The sequence below is a fragment of the Natrix helvetica genome (assembly GCF_964273705.1).
Source record: "Natrix helvetica genome assembly, chromosome: 4".
NCBI classification, from domain to species: Eukaryota; Metazoa; Chordata; class Lepidosauria; order Squamata; family Natricidae; genus Natrix; species Natrix helvetica.
Genome location: NC_138550.1, coordinates 32304962 through 32320714, shown reverse-complemented (window position 1 = coordinate 32320714; position 15753 = coordinate 32304962). Strand labels below are relative to the sequence as shown.

General features: G+C 37.2%; 1 protein-coding gene across 4 annotated transcripts in view; it reads right to left on the bottom strand.

Moving 5' to 3' along the window:
* The window catches only part of NME7 (NME/NM23 family member 7), a 72008-nt gene that overhangs the window by 28949 nt on the left and 27306 nt on the right, over nt 1–15753 (bottom strand). For all 4 annotated transcript variants that reach the window (XM_081952718.1, XM_081952719.1, XM_081952717.1 and 1 more), the window contains exons 4-8: nt 13500–13610; nt 13031–13081; nt 10345–10552; nt 6676–6781; nt 859–923 (exon numbers count right to left, since the gene is read on the bottom strand). In XM_081952718.1, the coding sequence (XP_081808844.1) occupies nt 859–923; nt 6676–6781; nt 10345–10552; nt 13031–13081; nt 13500–13610 (541 nt within the window). The remainder of the gene's footprint in view (nt 1–858; nt 924–6675; nt 6782–10344; nt 10553–13030; nt 13082–13499; nt 13611–15753) is intronic.

Below are 15753 nucleotides of genomic sequence, written 5' to 3'. Positions count from 1 at the left end.
ATCAAGATTCTATTGATTTGTGTTCAACAAATTCAACAGGAATAATTGTCACCCTTAAAAGTATCCTTTGTAGTCAGTGCTGGTGGGAAAGTATAATGATCTACCCACAGGGGTGTCAAACTCACGTCATCGTCATGTGACGTATTGGGACATTTTTCCCCTTTGCTAAGCTAGGCATGGCCAGTATGTGACATATCCTGACCGTGAGCAGGGAGTTTGATAGCCCTGATCTACCAGATGAAAGGTGAATCAGCATTTGTAAACTGAAGTCCAAGCAAACTGTAGCAAGGGAACAAGCAGTTCTGATTCTGAAATGCTTTAGCAGCAGCAACAACAACAAAAAATGCTTTATTCTACCTAAATTAACTCCTGCAAGGAACAAACATGGGTTTTGCATGTGAAAAAACCACTAGCTTAATTTAGTTATGCTACTTTCCTGATACAGAATACGTTCAAAGACAAGCTGATCCAGTTTTAAGTCATTTTCATATTTCTTTGGCTGTCAATCTGGAAATTCTAAGAAAAAAACCAAAATAAATCCAGCAAATTTGAAGTCTGTCTGTTTTTTGTTTAATTGAAATGAAAAGACTGATTTCCTTTGTTTAGCAAGATAACGTTGTGAAAACCTGATTCAAGACACCATTTACAACAAAGCTGAAGGAAGCGGCTACACTCCTGACTGCAGCTGTTTCAGCTGAGAAAGAATCACTGAAAGTCCAGGCAGACATATTTGTTCCCAAGTGCAATGGATTAAAGTGTGGCTCTATAGTAGAAACAGAAGTTGGTAAATGTGGAATTTTCTCTCCACCTCCTACTTCTAGGAGGAGCTGAATAAAAAGAAAATAGAAAATTAGTTACCATCTGCAAGGCTGAGATTTCAAATCCTCCCTCAAGAATTGCTTTTATAATCTTTCCAGCTACACCTGCATTAAAACAAAAAATGGGGAGGAAGAATGGTCAGCTACATAAGAGTAGTTTTTTAAATATTAAATGCTTGAGAGTTAGGTATTCTTATCATATAATAATTCTTTTTATAAATTCCAGAATATATTTGGATTAATATGTATGCATCTGACATCTGCACAGAGATAAGTATGACACCTAGTTAAACCTTTGAGCTGAGGTGCTCAGCTGGGAAGGATTTCTTCTTTGCTTAAAGCAAAGCAAAAATATATGTACTTTACAGAAAATAGGAAGAACATGATTTACACTTAATTCTAAGATATTCAGCTCTTGTGGGGGCAAACCAGATTTTAAAAATCACATGGTATCCTGTGGGTATCTCCTAGTTAATAATACTAATTGGATAGTCTGTATTTGATAGGTCCTAGCTTGCTTGAGATAAAACTTGACTTTGGTTGCAGTTGTGGCACACTAGTCACTGTATATTAAATCTGACATGTATTGTCTGTTACCTGGAAATGCCACATGTAAAATACTACACAGCCACTCTTTACTATCTTCTGTTCCAGAGCCAGGTGAGACTCCTTTTACTCTATAATCCTGCTGCCACCATGATATTCTTAACAGCATCCAGAATAGGCTCATGCATCGCTGCTACCCAGGGGTGGGTTGCTGGTTCTATATAAGAGGTTCCACAAATCTACAGTACCGTTTAGAACCGGTTCCAGCTCCCTCCCCCACCCGTTCGCACATCATCAAGATGAAGAGCGAGAGGAGGAATTCTGGAAGTTGAAGTCCACAAGTCTTAAAGCTATCAAATTTGAACACCCCTGGGTTTTTTTTCTAAAGGGTAGGGGTGCAAGGATCTTGTAACTTGACAGCTTTAAGACTTGCACACTTCAACGCAGAGTTCCTGAGCCAACATGACTGGAGGAGGAATTCTGGGAGTTGAAGTCCACAAGTCTTAAAGCTGTCAAGTTTGAACACCCCTGGGGGTTTTTTTTCTAAAGGGTAGGGGTGCAAGGTTCTTGTAACTTGACAGCTTTAAGACTTACACACTTCAATGCAGAGTTCGTGAGCCAACATGACTGGAGGAGGAATTCTGGGAGTTGAAGTCCACAAGTCTTAAAGCTGTCAAGTTTGAACACCCCTGGGGTTTTTTTCTCTAAAGGGTTAGGGGTGCAAGGTCTTGTAACTTGACAGCTTTAAGACTTGCGTGCTTCGAATGCCAGAGTTTCTGAGCCAACATTTTGGTTGCTAAGCAAGAGCGTTGTTAAGTGAGTTTCACCACATTTTACAAGTTGGCCATGCCCACCCAGTCACATGGCCGGCAAGCCATTCCCACCATCACATGGCCGGCAAGCCACTCCCACAAAGCAGGCCACACCTACAGAAGAGGTTCTAAAAAACAATGAAACCCACCACTGCTGCTACCCCTATAGTTGTGAAATGCTATTGGTTTCTCCTGGCTAAAATTTTAACTTTCTAAACATTGTCTCCACCAATCATTATTAAAGTTTATGCACTGATGTGATGGTTGTACAAGTCAGGCACAGTATCCTGTTAGTTCCCCCACCTCAAAGGTCTGTTGGCCTATCACCCATTATATAAAGGCAAAGAGTTCATTTCTCTGAACAAAATGGTTGCACTAATCTGTGCTGTCCATAAACTGCTACTGCATACATGTTCTTGGGTTCAGTGTGTTGGAGAGATTTGTTAAGCTGTGTGGGGCTTTTAGTACAATTTTAGTTTTAGTACAATTTTTCTAAAATGATTACTGTTGATCTATCAACCAGAAAATGGCAAAAAAGTGTTAAGAGGTTTGAATCTTTTGACTTCCTGTAGCCATCCAGATTTGTGCCAAGATGGCAGCCACTGGGCATGTGTTTTGTTCTGGTTAGTAACTAGATAGGTTAATGTAACTCATTAAGCCAATAAAAGGAAAGTGATGTTAGTCTGTAGTGGCAAATGATCAGAGGTCTGTTAACACCTTTTCTGACTAACAAATGTTATTAAAAGACTTAAAGTTTATATAAAGCTACAGCTCATTTCATCAGATTTATAGTGGTTAGCCTAATATAGGATTTACTTTGGGATGAGATGGGAGGGAAGAAAATAAAGTTTGGTATGCAGGTTCAGGTTACATGTCAACAGTTTATCAATAAGCAATTGTAAGGTGTGGGAAACCCCCCCCCCCCTTGCATTCTAGGACACCCTCAGAGACTGCACTATAGCAAATCAGGGAGCCCTAATTTGAGTCACCGAAGAGTCATTAAATGTGAAACTATTAATCTCTTAATCAAAAACAAAACAGAAATATGTAACAAATTACATCAAGCTCAGTGTTACTAACTACATTCAGATTTCTACAAAGGGATATGGAGGTGATTTATATAAATTAGACTTTAAGCCAGTTAACTTAACATCTGTTGTAAATAAATCTGTAAAGTTGGAAATAAAATAAAAAGTAACTAGATACATACTGTATTTTCACAAAGATAAGACCGGGTATCATATTACTTTTTGTTTCAAAGGACGGATTAGGGCTTATTTTCAAGTGATGTCTTATTTTCTGGGAAATACGATACATGTCCATCTGGCTGACAATCTTAATTGGGGCATTGGGGGGGTGAGGTAGGGCTTATATTATGAGTATCCTGAAAAATCATGCTAGGGCTTATTTTCTGGTTGGGTCTTATTTTGGGGGAAACACATTAGATACAAGCCTGGCTGAAGAAAAAACAGCATTGATTTCATAAAGGTAAATCCTGCTTCACCAAGCTTAACAAAGTTCTTCGAGAGTGTCAGTAGGCACATGGATGAGGGCTTCTCATCAAAAGATGTTTAGTGTACTTAGCAGTCAAGGCATAAGAGAATTGCTAATTGGTTAAACAGAAACAAATGACTAGAAATCAAAGGGAAAGTTCCTTTTTAGAGGAAAATAAGAAGTAAAAGATCTATGTTGAGATTAGTAATTTTTAAATGAATCATAGATAATCTTGATGTAAGCAATGAGCTGGCCTAGTATGTGAGTGATATAAAACACGTAACTCTAATTCTGATGGTAAAAACGAAAAACCATTGAAGACCTTTAGAAAGATCTTTCCGTTAGATCAGGGGTGTCAAACTCAAGGCATCTGTCCTACGGGGCACCCTGAAAACAGTGAAGGACCAGCCCACAGTGCTTCTGTCAGCAAAAATGGGCTTCCAAGCTCCGTTTTCACTGGCAGACGGTTGCAGGAGTCATGGCAGCCAAAAATGGAGCTTAGGAGCCTGTTTTCACTGGCAAAGTGCTGGCCAGCACAGATGCCCCCGACAGGAGTGACGTTAAGCTGGCCACACCCACCCCAGCCCCCCCAAAGTCAAACACAATCTTGATGCGGTCCTCAATGAAATTGAGTTCAACACCCCTGAGTTAGATGAATTGGCAATTTATTTTTCCCTCTTGCAAATCAGAGAGATTGATTAAACAAACTAACTTTTTCCCCTGAGTGGATTTCTCCACCACACAGCACCTCCCTAACAAGCGCTAAGAAAAACAAGTTAAGAAGCTGCAGTCCATGACTTTAGGCAAATTAATTATCTTGAGCGCAGCTTGTGCTGCTGCTAGCAACCAACAAAATCCCTGCCTTGACATTAACAAGTTAATAGCTGACAGCTTTTGCCTCCAGAGCGACTCGTGGCTTGCTGTCATGAGCACTTTAGGCAAACAGCTAGAGAGAACAGCATTCCTGTCAATCTGAATTCCCAACTGTGTACTTGTGAACACTTTTGCATTCTTTTCATTTTCACAATTTATAAACACAAACACCAATTTCCTTCCACTTAATTATCTCAGTGCCGGGATAAACATTTTTAGAGATGGGGGAATGGGGCAAAGAGATATAAGACCTGCCCACAGAATCAGCACTGTGACCATATTTGGGACATTTAATTAATAAACTCTCAAAAGATCTTCTTTGGGGTTCTTCTTTTTTGATATCCATCCTGCAAATTCTAAATTTAAGCGTCGCTGCATAACAGGTGCTCCCAGTAGACTGGTTCAGTAAGGTCAGCTCAGTGTATGGTAGTGTTAAAAGACAAATGCCACCCTAAGTAGAATTAGGAAAGTGGTTGAAAATAACACTGCCAACTCTGTAATATCTCTTGGATGTTTGAGGTTCTTTAGCTCAGAAAAACAGAAATAGGAAGAATATGAACACAGGGTATAAAATGTATTCATTGCATGGAGGAAGTGGCCTGGGATAAATTTTACTCTTTCAAAACCCTAGGCCCAGATACCATCCAATGAAGAACACTGGAAGATTTAAAGCAGATCAAAGGAAAAACTTTGTCTTTCTTATCAATACTATATTACACAAGTAATCCTTGATTTATAACCACAACTGAGCTCAAAATTTCTGATCCTAAGTGAGATAGTTAAGTGAATTTTGCCCCATTTACAACCTTTCTTGCCACAGTGTTTAAGTGAATCACTTCAGTTGTTAAGTTGATAACACAATTGTTAAGTGAATCTGGCTTCCTCATTGGCTTTGCTTGTCAGAAGATCACAAAAAGTGATCTCATGGACCCAAGGACACTGCAACCGTCATAATTTGAGCCAGTTGCTAAGAATCTGAATTTTAGCAATGTGAGGATGAGGATGCTGCAATGGTCATAAACTGTGAATAATGGAGATAAGTCACTTTTTTCAATGCCATTGGAACTTTGAATGGCTGCTAAATGAAACGTTATACAGTCAAGATCTACCTGTATTATATTATATACAAGTCCAGCATGGTCACATGATGTCTTACTTAATGACAGTGGTACTCAGCAACAGTTATAGGTCCCAATTATGGTCATTAAGAGGACTACCTGTACCATAGTTTTGAAATTGGCAGAAAGAAAGAATGACTTTAAATAATTTAGTCAAATCTTTTGAAAAAGAATAGTAAAAAATAGCAGTTTTCTGTAATCCAGATATCCTTCAGATATATTTTGTTCTTCAATTTCCCTAGAATATTCCAGCCAGCAGATCATTAATAGTGATTCTAAAGTCCATACTTTTGAAAAGTGCCGAGGCTGGGAAATGTTATTAATATTAAAGCTACAGAGGGTTAAATATTTTCTTATAATGCAATGAGCTAATTTTATTTGCAAAAATCAAATTAATTCCAAAATTTTAAAAAAGGATTTTAAAATGATCAAACACAATTTACAAGCCCTGTTAACAGTCCTTTTTCATTTTAAAGCATCCACTATTCCTATATGCTGTCTGTAATTATCTTTTGTACTAAAGGATTATACCGATGTATTATGGGAAGAAGAAACTATCATATCATAGTCTAAACATTATCACTTTATTCTATGAGGACCTGCTAGAAGCCACAAAACATGAAGGTCAAAGTGGTTTGCACAGCAGTCTCTTGCCAATATCTCTGCAGAACCTGTTAACCCAAATAATTATTTATGTGATTTATGTACTTTAATTGCATACAGAGAACATCTCCATCTGATTCTGCAAGCAGGTCAGCTGGAAATCATCAGAGCCTAACTGCTAAACAATGTGCTGGTAGAAAAGACTTTTGTCAAAGAAGGAAAAAAATGATCAGGAAAACAGGTCTTTATCTCTGCAACTATAAGTATTAACATTAACAAAAAAGAACAGCTTTGCTTGTTAGAATCAGGCTGAGGTAGCTACCATTCTGGAAATTATGTATATGACTAACTAACTAGACAAAAAGAGGAGCAACAGGTATTTGTATTGACTCTGCAAGGTATATAACTAACCTTCTTTAACTGCATGAGGTTTAATAACACAGCAAGTACAATGGGTGTACATGGCAGTGCCAGTAGGTCCACGGCCTCCATTGGAAGGAAAGAATAATTCCAATTCCTGGAAATAATGAGAATTAAATACAGAAATTTAATAGGGTCTCAAAGCACTGAGATAACAATAGTCAGATTCATTGGTTTTCATTCCATTCATTTCCATTCCTTATTTTTTAACATATTTTGGAAAGTGCCTCATCTGATTGTTCTATCATTCAGCATAGACAATAGACTTCCAAACACAAAGATCCAAACCAATACCAATTTTCAAAAAATTCTCAAGTACAGGTAGTCCCTGACTTATAACCATTCATTTAGTGATCCTTCAAAGTTACAAAGGCACTGAAAAAGTGACCTACAAACTTTTTTCATGCTTAAAACATTGCAGTGTCCCTGTCTCATGTGATCAAAATTCAAACACTGGGCAACTGGCCTGTATTTATGAAGGCTGCAGTATGTCCATTGTCATGTGATCACCTTTTGCGACCTTCTGACAAGCAAAGTCAACGGGGACGCCAGATTCACTGAACTTAACAACTGCAATGATTCACTTAACAGTAGTGACAAGGAGGGTTGTAAAATGAGGCAAAATTCACTTAACAACTATCTGGTTGAATTGGAAATGTCGGGCTCATTTGTGGTCATAAGTCGGGAACTACCTGCATGCCAAGAAAAAAATACAATAAATCTTTCACAGGAAAAAAAAAACATTGAGAAATGTAAGGCAAATTTCAGTACTGCATTACCAAGAATAGGCAGGGAGAAAACCATGAAAATCATCCTATGTCACCACAACATATTAATCCTTAACCACCAGATGAGTTCATTATTTCAATCTCTCACAATAAATTATATAACACTTGATTTCTTATTAGCTGCTCATATCTTGGAAACAAGGAACTTTCTAACCTGAATGCCACAGGACTGCTGACTTTGTTGAAAGAGTTTTAGATTATCAGAGGGAATCAGGTGGACCAGAAGAAACAAAAGAACAGCAAGCTATAACAGGTGACTTAATAGCCTGAAAAAATGAAAAAGCCAGACACCCAAGACAATAAAAACATAACAATCCAAATCCCAAAGCAAGCTGAATATCTTAATGGGAGAATATGTGTCTTTCAACCAGAAGAAGGGAGAGAGAAAACAACCAGAGCTAATGATTTAATGAAAAAGAAAAAAAAATACAGGCAGAATGAGGCGATTCAATAACATAAAGAAAGAAAGAGATGGGGGGAAAGGAGCAAAACAACAACAACAACCGAATTACAAAAATAAGCTTGAAACCACAGTCCTACTTCCTATTTATCTGTTATAACACAGATACTCTTTTGTTGGTTTTCCTGTCTGCCCCCTCCTAGAAAACAGAGGGCCTTTTTACAGGGCTAGCTGCTCATTGGGGAGGGAAAGGTCATCATCAACAACAGCAGAGGTTCTCTTCGTGATGAGGTGAGATCCTTCTCCTGTGGTGGTGGTGTTTTAAATAAAAAAATGCAGACTGGACTGGGTGCTAGAACCTCTCTCCAACAGCTACAGAAAAGTTTAGGACCATGATTTTAAAAATTCAATCAGCAGAAATCATCTATCTTCATGGAACTGCATGAGCTGCTCAATTGAACAATATGTACATATCCTGAATCTATTCTCTCAGATCTACAATTTTAATACCTATTCAGAGATATTAATCTCCAGTTCTTTATCCCAAAGTTGGTCTTCACAAACCAAGTAATTGCTCTTCTATTTTATCAATACAGCTTCTGCTATCCATCCATTCACCCACCCACCTACCTACATACATACATACATACAGTTCATACATACATACACACCAGTGGTGGGTTCTGGATTCCGTTGCAACCGGTACGGTGCAACGGGACCGGGCGTCCACCTCATGCATGCGCACAGCACACGCATGCATACTTACCGCCCGCGATGCTCCATCTGCTTGGCAGAGCATCGGGCAGGCACCGTACACTTCCTGCACGCAAGCCCCGATCGGCTCAAATACAGGTAAAGAGGGCAGGCGGGCGGGTGGGCCTTCTGGAGCACCTTACCAGAGCGGTACCTGGTGCTCCCAGCAGCCACTGGTATGCCCGTACCGGGGCGTACCGGTCGTATCCCACTACTGATACACACACACACACTTTTCCCCATTAGTGGCATGTTTTCTCATGAACAGGACCCTAAGGTAAAATCTCAGGTTAGCAAGGGCACCTGTGAATTGGATCACCTATTATTTCTCCCAGATACCTCGACTCAATCGTGGCAGATGTTTTCACTTATCTCCAATAATAGGAGCAATGCCTGTTGTCTTCTACAGTACAATGATCCTGAGTTGCTAAGTAATCTCAGTATAAATATTTCTCTTTCTCCAAGCAACACAAAACAAGGAGAAAGCTAGAGAAGATAAGAAAACTGGGAGAAGGATAAATCAGTAGCAAACAGAAAGACGTTTCAAGTGCCAAGGACTAGTCCTTTTTTGCCATCCTAATTTATAATCTCTTAAACTTAAAAATTTTCAATGGCATCAGCATGTGGTATACCATTTTATAGCTGTATAACATTCAACAATGTATAAATTAATGGATTCTTTAACTCATTACAAGTTATAATCCCAGTTAAATACATAATACCACATTAAAATACTTTTAAGGATACACAGCAGAGACAAATAAGGGAGTAATTAAAACACTGCCAGCAGCACTATTCTTAGCTCCTCTAATCAACATCAAGGAACATGTTTCCATGGAAAGAAAAGCAGGCATCAGAAAGTAAAATGCAAATATACGGTCCAATCTGTTTTCTTATACCTTGGAAAGACTCATTTGAAGTTTTGCCTTCAGATGATCTGTTTAAGATTATTTAATCCACCATAATGAAAAGTTAGGAAACTATAAAAAAAACCTGTATGGCTATGCATTAACATTTATTGTTTCAATTCTAACAAGATTAAAATTAAAAAGAAGTATACATTATATATCTTATTTTAGCCTGTAAGATTGACTATCTTACAGATAGAGTATTATCATGCAATTTCTCCTTTACCAGCTCAGGACAATATTTGACTGAAATCATACTACCATTATTCAAAGTGACGACGATATAGGGGAGGCTTTATGGTGAAAAAAATGAGATGAAGTGGTATAAACGTAATTAGTTTATACAGTACAGTGGTTTTCCTGGACAAACCCTGTATCAGGAGGGTCTTACTTATCTAAAGTGGAGGATTGGATATGACAATACTTGGATTCGTTGAAGCAATCTTCATAACAAATCACTATTTTTTTTTCTAAAAGCAAACATTTTGCCCCAATGCTAAGAGATTTGTGTTAGCGATAAAATATGCCTTAGGATCTGCTACTCTCTTGCAGGATTGCTTCATTTGATCAAAGCTAAACTGAAAGCTATGGAATTAGGAGGCTAGTCAATAAAGAACTACACTGGTCAAAAGTAGTAACTTAAACAGGGTTTAGAAAGAAAGAGGAAATGGTGTTCAGTCTACATATTTACGTGCATCAGTGAAATAGATTTAATTGAGAGATATGAAAACATAATTCTTAGAATATGCTAACAAGAACCAAGTCATGTGCAGAATGGGCTATCAAATATATGTATATTTGAGAAACTTACACTAGCAGCAGAGGCCAAGGAATCAGGTCCATGAGCCACATTTCTTATGCTGTCACTTCCAAAACGTCCTCTAATAGTGTTTGGAGCATCACTTCGTGCCACAACGGAATTTGCAGGTCCTAATAACTCTTTCCATCTACCTATGGCATCATCTCCCAAAATCTCCATGGCAACAACAGGGCCACTTGTAATAAACTCAAGAAGCTCACTAAAAGCAAAAAATAGAATAGTTAGAATACCTGGGAAACCAAATGCTTCAAGAGGATTCTTCTGTCCTAAAGAGAATAATAACAACAAAGTTGGATACATAGCACAAATATTAACCTACTATAGTAAAGCAGTAATTTGCAGAAAAATCTTATTGGAAATAATTTCACAATACTATTTTCAAAACAATACTTTGTTCATTCTCATATCTTTTGCAATATCCGAAATCATTTTAAGAAAAGCAGAACTGAAAAAATAGATTTGCTGACTACTCAATAACTCTGATCTTATGTTTAACTGCAGAGTAAGCAGTTACAAAATTTCTAAACTTTTGGCTCCTTAGGAAGTGACAGCTTAGAGGCCAAATGATGCTTGCCAAGTTTATCAAGTCAGGCATCTCTCTCGGTAGAACTCCATCTATTATTTATGTACATATATGGGCAATCCTGTTCAAATGTAAACATGCACGTCAAAAAAAACAAAGTACTGGTCCTCAGTGTGTATATAAAGCACTACAAAATAAATTTAGCACATCAATACTGCTCCCAGAAACAGCATGTGCCTAATTAAGTGGATAATCAGGAATAAGTATAGATCATTGAATTTCCTAACATTACTTTTAAATAGGTAGTCCTCAATTTACAACCACAATTGAGCCCAGAATTGAAGTCATAAGTTATTGCAGTCATTAAGTGAGGTGCTCACATGACCACCTCACTCAATGACCTCAATTCCATCATTCCCAGTTGCAGTTGTTAGGTGATCACCTGGATTGTTAGGTGGAATTTAGGTAAGGATCATTCTCCCTCCCATCCATGCTATTTTGGCTCAGGACAGTGGTACTGCCAGCGGTGATCCCAATTTCCCCTGCTGCCCAATTGACTGTCACCACATGAAGCCATTGATATGATTCCTTTTCCCTCTGCAACCAAGCTTCCCCTACCTTCTTCAAGCAGGCAACCCTTTCCTTCTGTAAGATGGCATCTTATTAGAAACTTTCTGGTCTTCTCCAAATCTTATGAAAACGGGACGTATGGTTTGAAGAATAGCTGGAGCCTTGTTCTTGCTTCGAGAGCCTCATTTCCCCATATCCTATGTGGACCATTTATTTTGCACATCGCAAGGGCTTTCACATAAAAAGAGATATTGGTTTGAAGAAAAATCAAGGTGGTGAAGGTCAGCTGGGCTGCAGGGGCAATTGTTGTTGCTGCTGCTGCTGCTACTGCTGCATGCATCTCTGCAAGCAGCCAAAGGGGGGGGGGATATGCAAGGGGAGTTGCAATATCCCCAAGGTTGTAAGGGCATGTGAGTTGCAAAGCACTTGAGTTTTTATCTTTTGACCTTGGCCACAACTTCAGGCATCGTCATTTCATTTGGTGACATTGTCATTGCAGCTGGTTGCTGAACAGATGGTTTTAAGTTGAGGACACCTATAACAAGGTGTAATGTGCACATCTGACTCCCATACTCTACCCAATAGACTTTAAACCAAAGACCATGCTGCTGTGTCCTGGAACACAGAGACAGGCTGCTTGTGAAGTTGCCTACTCCTAGTCTCCTGGAAAGGAGGAACTGCTTAACTTTATATTTTGCAATAATAAGAACCTTTTTTAATGCACCACAATATCACTTTTTGGCAACAACCATCAATTGCTATAAACAAATCATTGACCTTCAATTTCCAATCTGTCTATGCTAACTAACGATAGCTTTCTACTGATATACTGGATATTTCATAGACTGAATCATTAAATCTTTTGACACAGTCCACAGTACTATACTATACTACTGTACTATAGTACTATACTACAGTATGATACTATAAAGTCAATTTGCTTAATGGTAAGGAAAATGAAAAGGATTGAGACCATTCTGAAACAAAAATACACTGCAAAAAAACTAAGTATGCAATACCAAATAAAATGTAGAATGAAACCTATGTATTAAGATAAGACCATGTATACTCTTGTAAGAAAATTCCAAAGATGAGAAAGTGATGAAAGAGTATTTTAATGTTGTTAGAATGTGTTTTGTTTATTAGAAGTATCAGAGTGGGTTGCAGGACCTAGCTGATACTAAAAAAATTTAAACAAGGCCCAAAATGATTAGCAGTTGAGTAGAAGACCACAGGAATTTTTTAATGCTAAAATCAAAAATACATTTTAGAATGTAGCAATAGAAAATGATTTATTGTTATCAAGAAAATCGCATGGATATGTCAATGAAATCACCAGGAGTTGAGTTTGACTTGACTACAAACCTGACAGAACTGAAAGTCAAGATTAACTGTCCAATTCTGTACAAGGAAAACAGTATAAAATTAAGAGGTCTAGTTTTCTATGCTTATCAAATACTATCTACATTATGTTTATGTAAATAACTCAAGGGACATAAATAGAAAGCAACATGGTAAGAGTTTTTATTTCATGAAATGTAAGAAATAAGTGAAATCACTATGTATTCCAAAATATATACTCACTTGTAGTAAGGCTTAGATTGATGGTCTGCATGTAAATCCATTGCTTCTCCTCTATAAAAGATATTTTATGAACACTTTTAATATTCTTAATTAATGGATTCTCAATATTTTAATTAATGCATATATAATAATATTTCTAGCATTTTCTTAATAACAGATTGAAAAAAACTCTACAAGCAAGATACCTTTTGTCTTTTTCATTCATTTATTCATTAAATCATTCATGTGAGATCTCATTGTATTTATCTTTATTTCTTCCATTCTTGAGCTACTTCATGGTTCAAGATGGAAATGCTAAATATGATGGTTTCACAGTCATGCTTCAATAAAATATCATGAGACATACATTAGCAACAGCTACTCATTTTAGTGTAGTTTCACAAAAAGCTAAAGACTATACATAAATCAGTAAAGATTTATAATATAAACTATATTTCTATTTTTTGAAAAATAATGATTAAAATCTCACCTTGTAAGTTTCACCATTTTAGCCTTCGTTATCGTAAAACCAGAATTAATAATAATATCGATAATGTCTCCAAGTCTGAGTGCTACATCTGGTTTTAATAATGCCAAGGTTCTATTAACAAATTTAAATGAGAAATTTAAAAATATTAGCTTATGCATCAACGTTACCAAGACAGGAAAACATAATCATATCAATTATCATTATGTGATCATTCCTAGTGCCCAGATAGATAATGGAAATATTTGGCCCAAACATTTCAGTAATACAAATGAGTTTTGACAAGAAGTTGCACAGGAACAAATAATAAGGAGGGTATTTCTTTAGACATTGCTGTCCTTTTATCCTCTCCAGATTCTAGTTAGGGAGAAAGGGACCTTATGTTAGGCAAATAAAGGACCCATTTATTTGTTAAGCAGCTATATATTAGGAAGGACCTGAAGAAATACAACCCTAATATATGACCCAAAATAGGGCAGGTAGAGCAGCTAATTATACTTTTGCAATATCATGTTTAATATTCTCATGCTGCAAAATGGAAAGATGTTCTTATGGTGGGAGATTATGGTTCTTCAAAAGCCTAAACGAAATCCAGTAGATTTTTCTTTTATCCTGTCACCCCCATTATCCCATGAACTTATTTCTTTGATAACTGCAATATAACTGGAACTCTTGAGCTATAGAACAGTCAAGGAAGAAAATTATGCCTTGAGTGTTTTTCTTTGTCAGAAACTCAGGAAGGCAAACAATTAAATTGAAATTTTATCTATGGTAGAATTATGGTACTGGGGGAGGGGGGGGAATATGCCAGAAATTGGTGTGAAAGAGAAAAAGGAGAGGAAGCAATGCCCCTAACTGATTGTGCAATCACTGTGGGAAACCAATAGTACCATTTTTTGTGTGCTTTTCTAAATTTTCCCTCAGGAAATCAAGTAGCTCAAGCACCATGGTCAGCTCAAAGCCAGATAAACACAGCCACCTCAAACAAACAAACAAACAAAAAAACCCAGTAGAGCCTTAGTTTTAACAAATGTCCTATGGATTAAGCTGGATATTTAGTGACAATACAAGTTTCTAAAGATTTGTCTAGGTCAGAAGACACTCAACAATTGACCTGAGAACCAATCTCCTTCTACCTATCATAAATTGGCTAAACTACTGAACAAGAACTGCCCTGAGGTTAAATAGGGAAGGAGGCGTTTGCTGGAGGCTTTTGTTCTTTTGTTTTTCTCTGGGAACAGTGGCTGACTGTGAGGAATGAAGGAAAGAAAGGAATCTAAACCACCACTCAAATTATGGGATGAAATCATCTAGGATGCAAAAGACAGATTCTAGTGTATACAAACTTTTAGATCTAGAAACCATATAATTTTATTTTCTATATCTCAAAAGAAATTACAGATCAATTTTTAGTTTTTTTTCTCAGAGGCTAAGCTGCCATTTTAGACAAGCCCATCCATTATTCCTCTGTTGCCTCTCTTCCTTTTTAAAAAATACTAACACATATTTTCTTTGCTAATTAAAGAGTCCCCTCTCTTTCTAGCTATACAGGTACTCCTTGACTTACAACAGTTTCTTTTTAGTGACCGTTCGAAGTTACAATGGCACTGGAAAACGTTATTTATGACCATTTTTCACATGTACAACCACTGCAGCGTCCCCACAGTCATGTGATCAAAATTCAGATGCTCGGCAACTAACTCATGACACTTGCAGTGTCCCAGGGTCATGTGGTTATCTTTTGCGCCCTTCTGACAAAGTCAATGGGGAAGCCAGATTCACTTAGCAACCATATTACTAACTTAACAACTGCATTGATTCACTTAGTAACTGTGGCAAGAAAGGTCGTACAATGGGGCAAAACACACTTAACAACATAAATTTTAGGCTTAATTATGATCATAGGTTGAAGACTCCCTGTACTTTAAAAAATCTCTAAATGCTAGTTGACACATACTTTTATTACTAATTTGTATTTTAGGGCATAATCTGGCATATTAATTTGATGTCAGTAATCCTATTGATGATGCCTGTAAATATCTTGATCAACAATAATTCTAATGAAGCCAGTGAAATCACATGTGTACCCTATTTCTCTTCTATTTCAACAATGTATGATGTCAAACATTTTTTTTTAAGAGAAGGATATTTGCTATTACTTTTGTTATTGTTATCCACATTGCCAAATGTGAAAATGAACAAATGTCATCAAGAAAACCTAGTTTTCTTCCTTTCTAAAAATATTTTCGACAGTGCT